The 16,788-nt window shown below is 42.8% G+C and overlaps 1 protein-coding gene across 13 annotated transcripts in view; it reads right to left on the reverse strand.

Annotated features, from left to right (window-relative positions):
- The window catches only part of PROM1 (prominin 1), a 60,806-nt gene extending 44,713 nt beyond the window's left edge, over positions 1 to 16,093 (reverse strand). For 10 of the 13 annotated variants that reach the window (XR_012580506.1, XM_005485016.4, XM_074541790.1 and 7 more), the window contains exons 1-2: positions 15,952 to 16,093; positions 8,993 to 9,403 (exon numbers count right to left, since the gene is read on the reverse strand). Coding sequence is in view for 12 of the 13 variants with exons in the window: in XM_005485016.4 (XP_005485073.2) it covers positions 8,993 to 9,212 (220 nt within the window). In the remaining variant the exon portion in view is untranslated. Of the gene's footprint in view, positions 1 to 8,992; positions 9,404 to 14,718; positions 14,846 to 14,936; positions 15,192 to 15,577; positions 15,710 to 15,951 lie in introns of those variants that run through there. The other 3 variants (XM_074541783.1, XM_074541784.1, XM_074541785.1) reach the window with 3 other exon arrangements.
- Positions 16,094 to 16,788: the final 695 nt, after the last annotated feature.

Raw genomic sequence — 16,788 nt, forward strand, 5'->3', positions numbered from 1 at the left:
TCCTCACACCACATAGCTGCCCCAAACTTGAGGTTACTCTTCAGCACAGTCCCATTTTCTCCTTAGGCACATTCTGCTCTCCACTGACACGCACAGACAATGTTAAAGAGCCTGGCCGACGAAAAGGTTTGAAGAAAAAAGGAACAGCCACAGTATGGACCGTTACAGGATGCATGGAATGAACGATGTCTCCTTTGAAAACAACCTTTGCAGGGGCTTTCTAATTGTTCCTTGCTACAAAGAAAGTTCTGTTCTTGCTGAAGTTTTGGAAGAAGAAAAAAGAAACAGAAGCCTTTAGAAAAATCCTTCCTTAGGAGGCTGCAATGAATTTGCATGCATCACGCAGACACAAAATGAAGTTGAAAGCTTTGAAGAAGCCTTCCACACAGAAAGTACATTCTCTCTTTTTTTGAAGGCAACAAAACTTCTGTAGCACACGGTTTGTGCCATGACAGCTATTTTCTGCCACTTGCTTTGCTTGCAGTAGCTACCTCAAGTTCTCCCTCGGCACCATCTGGTAAGGATTTACAGCAGATTACAGGCAGAGATTTACTTGGTGCACTGTATGTCTGGCTGCTTTAGCACGCTGCACGGGCTCAGCAACTTCTGCAGGGGTTGGGATTGTGCACATGATGGACTTGGTGATCAAAGCTGTAAATATTTGGACTGTATTAACAACATTTTTTCTCCTCAGGAGTTGCTGTAAACTGAGGAAAGCACAGACAATCCTCTCTTGCATAACTTGGATTGTCAGAAATATGAACACAGATAATTAATTGAGAATGACATGCTGGAGACCTGCTGACCAGATTACCTCAGTGACTGGCATTCTGGCAGCTTCCCTGAGACTCCTCAGAATTCCCTTTCTCCACTTCCCCTTTTCTGCAAGAGCCACAAATTTCCACACACGTCTGATAACTGAGGCATACATATTGCTTCAAAGTACTACAGACACCACCAGTGCACTCAAAAATCAAAGCAAAAGCAAAGATTGCTACTCTGAAGAGAGCTCATTAGGCCTGATGCTTGGATTTATCTGGTACAGGTGCAGGCATCTCTCAGCTGAGTTAAACTGACAAAGCAATATTTGATAGTAGTAGCAATATTCACATTCACAACTCTAATCACATTTTGAAGTTCACCAAAATAAAATAATTTTGTATATTTTCTGTCAAAAGAAAGATCCTGACTATGTTACGATGCAATACTAGTCGTAACTTAATCACACAAGTTGTTTTAGGTAAGAAATTTTTATGCTTATTGAAAAAGGTGTCAAAGGAGGTTTGTTGGGCTTTTTATGACTGGTAGTCTTACACTAAAATGTGTATACTGATAGATTATTCAGCTTAAACTACACTGACATTTGTGGCACCTGGTTTCTCTTCTAACATGAACATAACTCACTTCTGGAAAAAGAAAGAAGTACACTCAAAAGCTTTAATACATATATGAAAAATTTCAATACTGTTAAAAGTATAATTCACATTTACACATTTATTTTGCTCCAGCAACTTTTGAATGTTGCATATTCACTTGGAAAAGGCATCACTTTGGTTACAATCTGAAAGTTACACAGACCATCTTGAGAAGCAAAAACATTAGTGAGAAAAGGGGAGAGGAAAAAAATACTGATTGTCATTTTCAATGTAATGAAAATTGACTAGCAGGACTGTGGAAAGATTCCTTGTACAGATCCATCAAGCTGACATCATTCAAGAAAAAGCCATCACTGAACAAGACTTAGGGGTTTATTTTTCTGTGAACAACCACCTAAGCAAATCACCAGAGGAATATAATAGTGCTAGGCTGTGCTATCTTATTATGATGGTCTGTAACAAAGAAAAGAGAGCTCAAATGACTGTCTTTCCAATAACAGGCAGTCTCTGTACAGTATTTCATATGATTAACTCCAAATGCTTCATAGCAGCCAAGATGATGAAAGAACTGAGAAGTCCCTTGGAAGCTTGTGCAAACATAATTCAAATAAATTCAGTGATGTCCCCCCCTCCCCTTCTCTCCCCATCAGTTCCAGAGCTGTAAGTTAGAAATGAGAATGAGGTTCAGCACTATGTGGATCGCTAAGCCTGTAAAAATTAAATGGAGAGGCACGATGAACAGCACAGCAGTGGCCACTGCTGAGCTGGGAAAACCATGGTGCCTCAGCAGAGCTGCCTGGAAACCCAAAAGATGTCTGCAGCTGCTGTGATTTGCCAAGAGGTTCATCCATGGTGCCAGACAATGTGGCTGACCCAAAACGTGTTCTGTCCCACTTCTCACTATAGGAGGTGCTGCAGTTATGCTCTGCAAGTCTCACACAAGCTATCATGCTTTTAGTGGTACTAAAGTACAACAGTGCTAATTATATAAATAAATGAATTTCCAGAACATAGTATCTCAGCTTAAAAAAAAAAAAAATGCAAACCCCACTAATGAAGGCTCTACTTAGTATGACAAACAAACAAGGCCATGTCCATTCACAATACCATGCTGTACTCACACCCCTCCCTTCCTTGTAGTCAGCACTCCTGGATTTAGTTGCATCCAGAACATACCCCCAGATATATATATACACATGTATGTATGTATATGTGCATGCACACTGAAGCAGGGAATGCTAATCAGCCCTCTGGCTACACCTTGTGTCTCCCACTAACATCCACAAACAAACAGAACAGGGTCAGGACAGCTTTAAGGATTGTCCACGCTGTAACTATCAGCAGGTTTCCTGAGTTCCTCAGTACTCCACGCAGAACATGCCCAACCCACTGGCCAGAGATGTTCCCACAGACAGAAAGCATGTAGCTGCCTCATTTGGAATGGAGAAGGCAGTTTAGATTGGGTAAGCAGGAGCTGGATAGCACACAACAAGCCTCTTTAATTTTGATTATTATTATTAAACTCCAAGAGGCATGGCTGTTTGAGGTAGCCTGCAGGAATTACCACAGCCATCTGTGCTAATGCCACTTTCAAGTACCCCTCCCATGGAAAGTAACCCAATGCCCTCAAGCTCTACCTGAGGTTTGTTTTTTCTAGTTTCTCCCTTCTGCCCTAAGTGTTGAAATTGTAAAGTTGAACTGATGTTTTCCAATTGCTGCCAAAGCATGTTTTTTCTCCTAGGCAGAGCTGGCAGGCAGAATTACACCAGATCAGGGCAAGCAGTGAGGATACTGTAGAGAAAGAATTCCAGCTGGGCATAAAGAACAAGAATTTCAAATTATCAACTATGCTATACTGATTAACAAATTACTTCCATATTTTTCCTAAAATGTCTGTTTGCAAAGGAGGTTCCTTGCTTACATAATCCAGAAGAAGTGGGCAGGAAGGCATCAGAGAAGCCTTAACCTTTGCAATTGTAGTTTTCTGTGGTAACCTCCAGCAGACCATCTATATAAGCCTCCCCTCCCTAAAACCCCGGTCTCCTCCCTGCCCACAGAAAGTCCTTTTGACAAGCAATCTGTTACTCTGCCATTCTGAATAAATCAGGGGGGAAAGAATTACTCTCTGATGCCTAAGAAAATTAAAAAGCCAGCCTTAAATCTGCTTCAGAAATGTTCTCAGACTGCTCCTGGCTTACATGGGCATGTCACCAAGCAGAGCAGCTCTTAACTTCCCAACACAAAATGAGCAGTGATTTTTTTTAACACTATTTCCTTAAATGTATATGAGTGGGCAGAGAAAAGAAGAGGCTGAATTATCTCATATCTTCCTGCTACTCCATCTTCCCCAGTATTTCCAACACTGCATACAAGAAATTTCTTTCAATGTATACCTGTATTTCCAATTGAAGGAACACTGTTATGCCAAATCCCCACCCACCACTGTCACACCTGTCACTGCATTTTGCAGTGCACCTGTCACACCTGCATTTTTGATATTCACATTTAAGGCATTATTCTAAATTCACACCACAGCTCTACTCACAGCTGTGGAAAAACACCAGAGGGAAGGAGGGAAGGCACTGACTGTCACTTGACAACAGAACTGAGCCAATCCAACAGCTAACTTACTAATGGGCAGATTGCTCTTCTCAGTTCCTGCACCAGTTCCACCTATGCTCCCAACCCAGATTCAGGATGTAAGTTTTGAGAAAACTAACCTACCTGCATAAGGGAGTTGCTATCAAACACTAGCTCAAAAAAAGGAGTTTATCACATCCAAACTAAAACTGAGTCTTCACACTACTGGAAAAAAGGATATCCTAAACTATGTTCTTATGAAATGTTATAATGGCTGTAGGTACCTGTGCGAAATCTTGTGGCGCTGGAATGTAGCACCTGCAGAGTCAGAGCCAGACCACAATCCCCTCTCACAATCATCTCAAATTCCTCTCACCTTGTGCAGACATGCTCAACATTCCTGGGAAAAATCTTAAGTTTAAAAGGGCACTACCATGTACAAATAACTGGGCTTAGCTCCAACATCCAGACAGACACATTTGCTCTTGTAGGGGAGCTGTGGAAGACTATTATTAACAGGAAACTAAATAAAAATGAGCACTGAAGAATTAGTTACAGAAGGCAGAGAAGACTGACACAGGCACATACAAAGTAATTCTGCCTTACTAAGTTTAAGTGAGAGGGTGATAAAGTGTTTTGATTACTTGCTTTAGAGCCTCAACACAGCCAATAGATTTACGAAGTCAGTATCCTAGGAGCTCATCAAACCTACCCAAAACAAAAGGGTTTTGCATATGCATTTTCTGTAACAGCTATACTAGCTACAGATACAGTTTATTTTCCCATCAAGTTACAGGTTTCTTCTTTAAAATATCTAGAAATAATTTAATTACTGAATACATTCATATGATTTATTACTGAGATAACACAAGACTAACCTGCTGAACTTCACAATCTGCAGCTGCTTTAAAGGCTGAATAGATGAGGAGGAAAAGACCAAACGGGGTCAGACATAGGACTTGACATTAAAATATTCAAGTTCTGATTCTCAGTCTGATAAAACTGTTCAGCAAGCAAGATTCTGCAGTCAGAAAGAACTGAGAGGTTTAGTCCAGGTCTAAAAATCATCTTGGTTTTGTTCCCCATAGGAAACAGTACATTTAACTCTTCACACTATCTTTTGCCCAGAACGTACCTGCATTCAACAGCTGACCTTTACATCAATGTTGAACCCCTGCTTCAGCAGAAATGCTTATCTAGAGGAAAAGTCAGAAGCTGGAGAAAAGCAGTTGTAACTTAACTGGTAACATTTTTCTGCAGTATGTTCACAGCTACAGTAGGGTAAGGTAAACAGGCTTGTAAGTTTTTGTTATATTTCTCCTAAAAACAGGAGCAGGAGTTTTATTCTCTGCTTCTTTCCTTTGTAAAGGCTTCATATTTTTATTACAAGACACAAGCTGAGAAGCCAAAGATTTGCTGGGCACAGCCTGCTGGCAACTGGAAACTCAGATTAACATTCTCTTATTGCAACTAACAACTGTTTGCATGGGAACAAAGACAAAACTATAATAATTCACAGCAGCCACAGCGTCATACTGACCATGTCCTGTCCATCCCAAGTTCATATCTGATGGCTTCCAGCACAACAGATGACATGAACCATCTCACAACCATGCAGTGACAACTTTATGAATAGATCAAGGCTACAGTTTATGAGAATTTTTATGTAAGAAAAACAGATTATTCGTTTTGTTACACATCCTCCTTCTTAGCTAAGTGATAGAAGGAGCTTGTAATTTTCCTATTATCATCTCTTTATTTTAGGTGGTGTTATTAACAAGAAGGAAAAGGATGCCTCTATGCTAAACAGTCCTCAACAAAAGGAGCAGCAGCACAATCGTTACCATGGAGGAACAAAGGCACACTGAGATTAAAGTCACCCACTGAGCCTCAGGTAGCAAAGCAGTGACCAGTCTTTCCCACTCTGGTGTATCATTAACTCAGAGTGGAGGCTGCTTCCCTGCATAAGAGCTAACTCACTCCCATTTACAGCACTGCATCATCTGGTAATGAGTACAAAAATATTTGACTGGTGGAATTGAAAGCAGAATCTATTTAGACTCACTGAAGCACTGCAATCAGATATCCTAATTCACCTCTTCTGAGCTAGTTCCTTGCCATATCCAAAGAGCACAGTGCTGGTCTTAAAGACTCAGCAATTTAAAAAATCTTAAAGGCTTTACAGTTCCTTGCCCTGGTTCTGTTACTGTATTTTACATGAGAACTATATTTGATCTGATTAATAACTTACTTATTAAATCTAAACTTAAAGTTATATTTCCACAAACTCGATGGCATGAACAAATTTAGAAGGGAATAAATAATTACTTATCTAGATGTAACTAGAAAAAAACCTCACAAAATATTTCTTGACTGATTTTTTCCTTTAAGTGATTCCTTTCAACTGTTGAGTCTTAGCAGCATGCAATTAAGAATAACACTTCCCAAAGACTCTCATCTACTTAAAATCTTTTTGTATCATAACATAATAATAAAGCATAAAGGCACATAGTATATGTATAAATATATACTATATATATTTATACAGTGTATATATATAAATATATAGTATATATTTATACAATATAAAGCATAAAAGCATGAAGTATAAAGGCATACTTTGGACTGAAGGACTGTGGATGTTATCCATCAGAGCACTATCAGAAGATGATAGTGCTTACAAAGGCAGGAGTATCTACATGCAATTAGACAATCCTATCACTTCTCCTCCCAGGTAAGAGTACTAACACATTGGCAAATTGAACATTGAGTACTCCCAAATATTAGGAAAAAATCTAAGACTACCAAGATCAAAGGTCTAAGTGACTGCTGCCAAGGCTTACACACAAATGACACTTCTCTATGTTGTGGTTATATGCAACAGATTGGGGCATCAACCTGAAGCTAACTGTTCTGAAGCACCAGTCCCACCAGAACCAGGAAGTCTGAAATAGAAACCTCAAAAGGCTTGATTTCTGTGCCCATTTGTCATCATGTTTATTTTCATCTCTGAATCAGAATTAACTCTATTTCAATTTTAAAAAACCAAAACAAAACGCCCATTTTAAATATGTGACTGCACTTTTAATACAGTGAATGTGAAAATAGAACAGCATATGGCAAAAGAGATTATGGGGATTAGCCAATTAAATGGTATGACTCAAACTGACATGATCTGCCAAATCTGTGTTTTGCAGTGCAGCATGTGGGGCCATGGGAACATGACTTCACTTAATGCAAATAGCAAAGGCAAAGTTCTGAAAACACCTGATTTGGCAAAAAGTATCTTCAAGGAAGTAAGGAGAAGTATGAGACGTTCAAAGCTTACAAGCTAAGAACAAATTCTTTACTTCTTTAATGCTGGAGTTCACAATACCAACTTGATGTAGAACTTACTACGAGCAGTCCCACCAGAAAATAACCTTGACCATAAAGTCTATACTCACTAATTATTCACATCCTTAGGACATCAGATCTTAATTCTGACATACAAGACTACAGACAAATTCTTGGTAATATAAAGGGACAGTAAATGTCTCAGTGAAATCAAGTTTCCACAAATGTAACAGAACAAAATATCCAAGCAGAGCTTCAGGCAGAGTGGAGGCCTGCTTGCAGGAGCTGAATGCAGACGGCAATCCTCACCATCAGCTCTCACAGAGACACAAATAGCTCACCTGATCATTTAACAGAAGGAAAGAGGCAAAAGAAGCAGAGGTATCTGGAAACAGTGCCTCCTAAAAGTGAGATTACTGTCACCTTCATGCAACTGCCCTCATTACACCTTGTGCAAGATCTGCTCAAAACACACATCCTGCAGGAAAACAGGCCATTTTTCTGGCCTGTTTTCACAAAGGCCGCTTTTTCTGGCCCATTGCAGAATAATATTCTGTTGGTTAACCCCTGGGATTCTGAGCTCTTGCCTAAATAGAATTTACTCATTCAAGTTCATCTGAGCTCATTCTTCTACATTTATGCCAGAGATGCACGAAGAAATGTCAAAAATCTAAGCAAACAGCAGTTCACAGATATCATATAGATATGTGACCCATTAGACTAATAAAAGTTTAAATTTATAAACTGAAAGCTGTATTACAAAATAATAGAAACACCTTTTATACACAGTTGCAGCTAAATCACCAAAAGGAATCAGTTTCAAACCAAAGCCATTCTTATATCTAATTAAAGGCTCACCTTGACACAATTTTAAATGCCAGTATTATACAGAAGCATTAGCACATTTAAGAGCTAAGTGAAACAAAAAGCATGTTGAAAAGTTAAGTTGATAAAACTACCAAATCCACAATTTCCAAAAGCACCTTTTAATCAATGCAACCTCAATAAAGTTGCACACACTTCTTCAACATCTTAAGTTTTCCTTTAGAAGGAACAGCTTAATAAGAAACAAAGGGAAAAAAAAGTCTCATTAAAACAAGTGCAGTTTCAAGTTTTAACCTGACAGCTTTCAAAGGAACAAGAAACTACACATGGCTGTGTAATGGACCTGCTCTTACATAAAACTTGACCATGGATGCACATATATGAAAACAAATGAAATTTATTTCAAATTGCCTGGGCTAAATCTTATTATATTATAACCACCTGACTGTTTATCATAGTGTGAAAAATTCAGCTGTCTCTCATGGATTTAATGGTAAATACAAAGCAGCTTATCCTCCACTTCTATCTCATGCTGCTTAAGTTAAAAAGGCTTGTTTTTTTAACTGAAAAAAATCCATCCATTTTTTTTAACTGAAAAATCCATCAGTGACAGCTCTGAGATATGTAAGCAAAGTTCTGTGAAAGGTCACCAACATTTCATTTTCATTAACAACCTCCTCATTATGTTTAGCAGAAAAATATTCTCTTATACACAACTGTACAGACTTCCAAGCTGTAGCACATGCTACATACATAGCCCTTCATCTATTTTACCTCCTGATTATGGCCTTGGTATCAATGATAGGGTGTTTCAATAACAAATCAATATAACAATATCAATAACAAATCTGTATTTTAAACATAAATCTGCTTACCTTGAGGAAAAGTATTTGGCTGCACTAAGTACAGGAATGCATGTACTATTTTAAACAAAATTCCTATTGCCCCAGGTTCATGGTAGGCACCTGTATCATAGGTCTTGGCTGGTACAAATCCAAAATCCAAAGTTCCAGGAGGTGGTTTGTATATAGGCTGTACCTCTGAAACTGTACTTCCACAAAACAGCAGCAGCAGCAAACAGAGTTCCCCAGCCATAGCGAGCAGTATTCATAAAACTGGAGGTAGAGGTATTTGTCCAACCAAGTCTAGAAATCTTCAATACATTCACTTGAGGAGTGGCTTTCTAGCCAGGACAGTGCTGGTGCACTCTCACACCTGCAATTCTTCAATGTATTTTTACTTCAGAGTGGAACAGCAGCCCCTTGTGAAAATGACAGCGCACATCTCTGGCAAAAAGAAGAAACAGCTCATTAACGTGTGCAAGCAAATAGCAAAGTGCAAGACAAGCTGCAACCTCCTGTGGAAACTGAACCTATCAACAGCTGCAATGTGAGCCTGACAGGACAGGGAAGAAAAGCATTTTGAGGCTTGTGAATAATATGTTATACTACATACATTGTACTTGAAAGAGGTGGAAAAAGAATTATGCACAGTTCCAGGTCAGTGAGTTCTCACAAACAAAGAGAACGTTGATACAGCTCCAAGGGAAACAAAACTAAAGGACCATTGCATGAATTGTGCTTCTGACTAAGTACAATATGTCATGTCACAACAATTACACAATGCATTTAATTACCACCTGATGGTTCTGTAGTTGATGACACTTATTACAAGTCATACCCTGTATTTCTTGAATTTACACCTTTCAGCAAAACCTTCAGTACTAGATACTCCGAGTTGTTTTCCAAGAATAAGGCAAAAATTATACTGAACTGAAAAGTTACCAAAACAAAACTAAAATCCAAAATCAACGAGACATCACCCTCTTGACAGATGACAATGGGCATCAGCAATTACTTTCTATTAATTCAAGCTATCTCAAAGCTCTGCTTAGGAACTGGAGAAGTCAACAATTTTTATTTAAGCTTGCTAAAGCTGAGTGTCATTAAGATGACTTTGGATGGTAAAAAATGTTTAAGAATATTCTGAATCTATGAAATAACATCAGCTTAATCTGCCACTACTTAAGAAATGTAACAGAAACACTCCTGGCTTTCCAACAAATGAAGTGACCATGTCTTCATCTACAAGAAGCCAGGGAAGACTCCTTGATTTCACTGCAACAGCAGTGTCTGAGGAAACAGACCAAAACCAACCACACAAAGGTGACAGAGAAGCTGCTGCCACTCTCCGGTTCTGGAGGCTGCACAAAGCTGATGGGTGTGCCAGAGAGCACAGCACTGACCTTCCCCCCACCAGCCCGGCTTCTCTTTGGGGCGCCCTGGCCGATCCCCAGAGCGCCATGGCAGGGCCCTGAGGAGCTCCCTGCTCCTGGCAGGACACCACTGGCACCCAGAGAGCACCAGCTGGGCTCTGCTGCCCCTTCAGCAGCACTGCCCAAGAGAAAAGCTTTCCATCCCCACCTTGGTGTTCAGACCATTCACCAGCGAGAATGACAGCAGAATACACAAACTCCTCACGGCTTCAGTCAGCCCAGTGCTGCACCAACGCCTTGGCTTCCAAGGTACTTCCAGGTCAAAGAGGTGCTCAAGACAGAGACTTCCAACCTGTACTAAGGTGAGACTTAAATCTCTCCCTGCTTTACAGTCTCTGGTTAAACACCAGCTACCTTTCTGAAAACCAGTACTTTGCAAGAGGTCAAAAACACATTGCAAGCTTGTTTAGTAGTCAGTGCTGCACTCAGAGGATAGGACAAGAAAAACATGGAACAAAGAAATACAGGATCAGATCAAAGACCTAGAGACTGTTGTTTCTCCACTGTTCAAATGAGTTAGGAGGGAACACACAAACCTATCCTTCTTCCTCATGGCTTATGAAAACCAAGAAGAATGAACAGTAATAACGCCATGATTAGCACAATTATCCAACCCTTATTGAGAAAGGTTGTGTTAGCAACCCCTCTGAAATATGCTCAACACAAGCACACACTAATTTAGAACACATATTACCATAGAAAATAATGTTTTCTTAAAGATTAAGGGAAGAAAAAAAAAGTTAAAATCCAAAATATTCATTTTTCTCCTTTAATTTTTTACTGAGACTAGTTTTCTTTAGCCTAGTAGATACTTTTTAGTGAAGTTTTATCATTTGCACATCTTGCTATAAGGCTGAACACAGAAATGGTCAAAAAGTGAAAACTGCTTAGGCTGCAGTTTATTATCGAACCTTGGGAGACCTACAGGACAAAATATCACAAGACCACAACTAGGGGAAAAAAAAAATCATTTTGCTTTATAGCAGAGCAGTGAAAATTGTGCAAGTTTGACACACTACTGTTCTGATGCCAAAATCACCTTTGTTTTTACATATATTCCTCATATATATTCACAGCTCTGTGGACTATTATTGTATAGCTATATAGTTTCCCAGCTAACTCCAGTGCTTTTCCTACACACAAATTCCTGAAGGCCTGTTCTAATCTTGCTTCTTCTGGCAATCAAGGCTGAGCGACCCTTTCAAGACAATTTCTCATGTTTTAGATATAAACAAGGTACAGCTAGTAGCAAGAAGGGGAGGGTCTTCAGAAGGAGTCAAACCAAGAGGGGAATTACTTCATTAACTGTATTTCTATTTGGGGCTTCTTGTCAATTATGCTAATTTGCTAAACTTGTAAAAGTGTCAAAGCCCTACAGCACATAAAAGCCCTATATCACATGTACATTTTCAATGTCATTTCAGCATGCATGTCAGTGTGTTGTGCACCTGGAGAGGCCTTCATTAAATGGTAACCACTTTTTATCACCTTAACCTTGTTTGGCTCTTGATCTTAGGGACTCAAAGGCAACAGTTCTTTTTTTTTCTTTAAAAAGGGATTTCAACAATTTTTGTAAGTCAGGTTGAGTTTTGTGCAGATTTCTGAAGTACTGAAGTTGCAGCACTTCAGTGAGTCAGGAGAAAATGCTTACACATGGTGGCTGAACCTTGATTCCAAAAGTTTAGGAAACAGATGCAAAAGCATCCATTTCAGTGAAATGTTAGGTGTAGTTGAGAAAGATGAAAGTGATAAGATGATGACTTCTCTAACTGGTGTCTTAAAGCAAAGCTCTCTGTAGTGCCCTGTTATATTAGAAAGAGGGCAGAAGAAGATAAAGTACACACACAACTTTTTTTTTTTGTAAGATTATAGATTAAAGACAATTTAAAGTCTAACTAATTAATAAACAGGCAAACAAAATAGTTTAAATGTTCTCCCAATACAGGAAAACAATGACTGCACACCTTCTAGAAGTAAGTAGTCATGCATTAACCAAGTGGGCATTTCTAAGACAAGGACACTATTGAAATGGCAAAGACACTTCCTGTACTGTGAAACTAACAATGTTCAGTGGAAAAACCCAAGTTTCCAATTCTACACAGTTTTCAGTCAGGCTTTAATAAAATTCAAGTGAGTTTCCTGCAAATCAATAAATCTGCAGACTTATGACCATGTTCTTTTCCTCTCCCTCTGCTGGCAAATATATCACAGTAAACATGGTGTATAGAATCTATACTGGGCAATTCCTCCAGACTGACACCAGTTCTTCTCTATGCCACATAAAACACCCATATTTTCAAGGTCACATTAATAATAATAACCAGGAACTTGCAGAAACACTATTAAACCTGTAACTTAAGATGCCTCTGAGCATCTAATATGTATTCAACCTACCTAAAAATAACTCAGATGTAAAAAGCTCCCAGCATTTCTCCTTTTCTTGATATTGAAAAGAAACTTAGCTGGGAGCTTATTAGTAGTTAAATATGCTAGACAAACAGCATTAAAGAGGTAAAATCTATCCCTGAAATCTGTAATTCTGAGAACTTCAGAAATGACATACACAGGAGTGACACAAATAAAGAGAAATGAACAGCAGTTTATGCTAATCTTCATTGCAGCATGTGGGCATCTCATTTCCTCAGACACAGTGTGGCATCACTGCAGTCAATGAGTTACAGGAACTGCCAGTACAACCCTCCTCAAGTTCAAGTAAACAGTGAATGAAGAGAAGCTGTGTGAAACTTGGAAATGCTTACAGTAATTATCAAACAAGCTACCAATTTCATTACTACACACCCTGTGAAGTACTTAACCAGTTAAAATAAATTAAAAGATTTTCATTATTGTGTGTGGTTTGCAAATGTCCATTTGGAAACGACTCAAGCTTTTGCATATTATTCTGTGGCTGACACTAATATTCTATAGGTACAAATCATTAAGCATAACTCCTGGGCTTTTAAACACCACCTGTGGAGAACACCCTCACTCAAATATACAGTAGCATTATCATCTCAGATATGAGATGATAATGCTATCCTGTTACTAAAAGTATTTTCAAAAACCAACCTCAAGAAAAGATGAGAGAGAGCTAGATGCTTTAGTTCAGCAACTTCCCTGATACACCAGCTGTGAATACCAGAGCTCAGAGGCAGCATGATGTGCAGCTCTTTGTTCCAATGGCACTGGCCTCCTGTTTAACACCACAATCCATGCAAATCCAGCACTGCAGTGTAGCGATGCAACCATGATTAACCCCGTGCACTGAAATTCAATCAGCCACGGCTGCACTGCTGAAGCTCAATGGGGGAGCCTGCTGGCAGTGAACCAGGCTGGGCTGTGATGGTGGTAGGTGCAGTTGGCCATAAGAAGCCCACACAAAGGTTCTGAGTACATTTGTTAAATTTTTTCAATCACACATTTGAAAATCCAGGTCCATAATCCCTGTCCACCATGCCAGCAACCACCAGAAGCGAAATTAAAACAGCCACAAAACAGAGTTACAGGCAGACTGAAATTCCTAAGTATGGGAAAAGAACCCCAAAAAACCATCCAAACCCACACCACCACCTTCCCACTCAAGAGACCCAACACAGCAAGCCAAGTTAGATACTGGCAGGTTAAAAAGGTACAGTTTTCTGTTACAAAATCTGCCTAGGCCTACCAACAATTACAACCTGTTGCCATAGGAGGATTGAGAAGCAGATAAACATAATAAACACCAGGGACTGCAGAACAGAGCTTGGCAGCACTGAGAGAAACTAAACAAATAGCATCTTCCACACAAGGCAGCCTTGGTACCCCCATCTGACTTGCCTGCTATACGTTCAAATCAACCAAGTAAATATTGGATTAGGTCAGGAAAAATTGAATATTCAGAATCCAGTTTGCTTTGAACAGCTTCTTACTAATTTCAAAATAATAAACTAAAAAAGCAACATCTAAAAATTCTTCTGTCTTGCCACCTGCAAGCCGAAGTAAAAATTCCAGGTGAGATACCTTCCCCCAATTATAAGCAGGTCTGATTTTCAGCTGACTGCGTAAATATTTAAAGTACATTTTCACTAACCAAATAATTTATTTAACTTGATTCTAAGTGGTGCATTTACCCCAGAATCCATAGATCATTCTTTGTTAAATTACTTTCCAGCATCACATAGAAAGCTGTAAAACACAGTAAGTCCAGCCCATAACAGGCAGTTTTTGGAAGTGTGCACTGATAAGCTCTGCGTACACGTCCCCACACCAAGGTACCGCAACACGACGCACGTTTCCCACTAGCAGCGGAGACCAAATCTTTCCTTCACGTTCTTCCCAATTACTTACACAGCAAAAACCTCTTCCTCTAACAGGCTGTCCTTATCTGCAAACTGCAGAGGAGCGCGGGTACCGCAGCTCTGCCTCTCCTGGAATACCGACAGATGTGGTAGTTTCTTTACCGGCGCATCTGTATCTGTGCGCAGAAGACACAGCCCGTGTTTACAACCACACTGCCCCTTCTCCCCAGCTCTCGGACGAGGCCCCCGGCTCACTGCAGAGCTCACCTCGGCCGAGGAGACGCTTGGCCAGCCGGGGTGTGCAGGCGCGATGTGCCCAGGTGCACAGCGGGCAGCGGCGGCAGCAGCGCCTCAGGGAGCTGCTCCGAGGCGGGCGGCACCGCCGCAGCGCTGCCGTGCGGAGCGCGGAGCCCGCAGGAGCGCACGGGCCCTCTCCCCGCTCGCATCCACCGCAGAGCCCAGGCCGGGGGTCGCCTCCCTGCTCCCCTAGCCCCCGCCGCTGATGAACCGATTTCGAGGGCAGCACACCCCCGTCCGCCTCCCCGAGGCGGCTCAGATGACCCCACCGCCCGCCTCGCCCCGGGCAGGTGCCCTCCGCCTCCTTTCCGTGGAGCGGCTTCCCCTCCCTCCGGAGATCTCTGGGGCTCTGCCCGCCCAGTTCCCGCCGCTCCTCTCCGTTCATCTGCCGGTGGCTCACAGCTGTCCCCGACCTCTCCCCAGTCGCCGCCGTCTCACACGACCCCCGGGAGCAAATGCGCACCCCGTGCCCGCCGCCCCGCTCTGCTCGGCGAGCGGACCCGCCCTGGCTCCCCGCGGACCGGCCGCATCCCCCGCCGTGCCGCAGCCCCCTCCTCGCGGCCAAACCCGTCTCTCCCGCCATCCGCTCCCCAGGCCCCCGCAGCACTGACCTGCCCGCCGGCCGCTCCTCTGTCCCCGCCTCACCCCGCGCTCTCAGGGCGCCTCCATCCCGCCGCTCCCACAGGTCGCTCTCCCAGCCTCTGCTGAGCCCCCAGGGAGCCCTTCCCGCCGGCAGCCCCATTCCCCCGAGCACCCGCCTCCCTCGACGGCCACCCGCCACCCGCCTCCCCCCCTCGCTCGGCTTCACGGAGCTCCCCCGCCCGCCGCCGCTCTCCCGCGAGGGAAGGAGCCGCGCTCTGCCGGCCACGACCTCCCGCCCGCAGCGGGAGAAGGCGGAGGAGCCTCATCCCCGCCTGCTGCCCTCCACGGCCCCTCCGGAGCTGCCCGGGCCCTCCTCACGTACACTCCCGCCCGCAGCACTCACCGGTCGAAAGGGGCCAGCGAGCCGGAGACGGCGGGGCACGGCCAGCACAGCGCAGCCCGCTCCGCCTCAGAGCGCCGCGGCAGCCGTGGTGGCGGTGCCGCCCGCGCATGGATTACGGAGGGCGGGCTCTGCCCCGGGCCGGGGCTGCAGGACCACCCCGACAGGCCGGGATGGATGGTGGGGGGAGGAAGAGGAGGAGCGTGAGGGGTTTAACCCCGGCGGGATGTGCTGGGCGAGCGGAGTGCAAATCGGGATCGGTTGTGTGCCGCTGCCGCGGAGCCGAGCGGGGCAGGCTGAGCCCGCAGCCTGCGGTCGAGGACCTGTTGCATCCCGGGCCGGCTCCCGCCCTGTTCCGGCCCCCAAGGTGCTCCGCCACTCCCGGCCCCCGGCCGGCTCCGCCGAGGCTCATCCCGCCTCACCGCCCCGGGCATGGCCGGGCCATCTCCCCCTGGGCAGTGCCTCTGGGGTTCCTTCGAGATCAGGCCGTTTGCTTTTCTCATCAAGATGACTTACTCCGTTAGCTTTTGAAAAAAATAAATCATGTTTTACTCTTCTCAAGAGGTGTCCTTATTTCCTGATGTGTTTAGCATTTCCTTTAGGGCTGTTATCTATGTTCCTAAGTGTTCTCTGTTCCCGAAGGCCAGTGATTTCCTGGTAAAATGAGGAGTGGTTTTCTTACAGGTTGCAATACAGTAACATACACTTTCAAAGGCTATTGTGCTTTCCTTCTGCCTTGGGCAGATTTGTTTGTGCTTTTGATTTTTATTTGCAACTTTGGTGTATTAATGTGGCTCCTCTATTGCAGCAGTAAAATATGAACATGATTCTTGCCTCTGT

Source organism: Zonotrichia albicollis, chromosome 5 (assembly GCF_047830755.1).
Source record: "Zonotrichia albicollis isolate bZonAlb1 chromosome 5, bZonAlb1.hap1, whole genome shotgun sequence".
Lineage (NCBI taxonomy): Eukaryota > Metazoa > Chordata > Aves > Passeriformes > Passerellidae > Zonotrichia > Zonotrichia albicollis.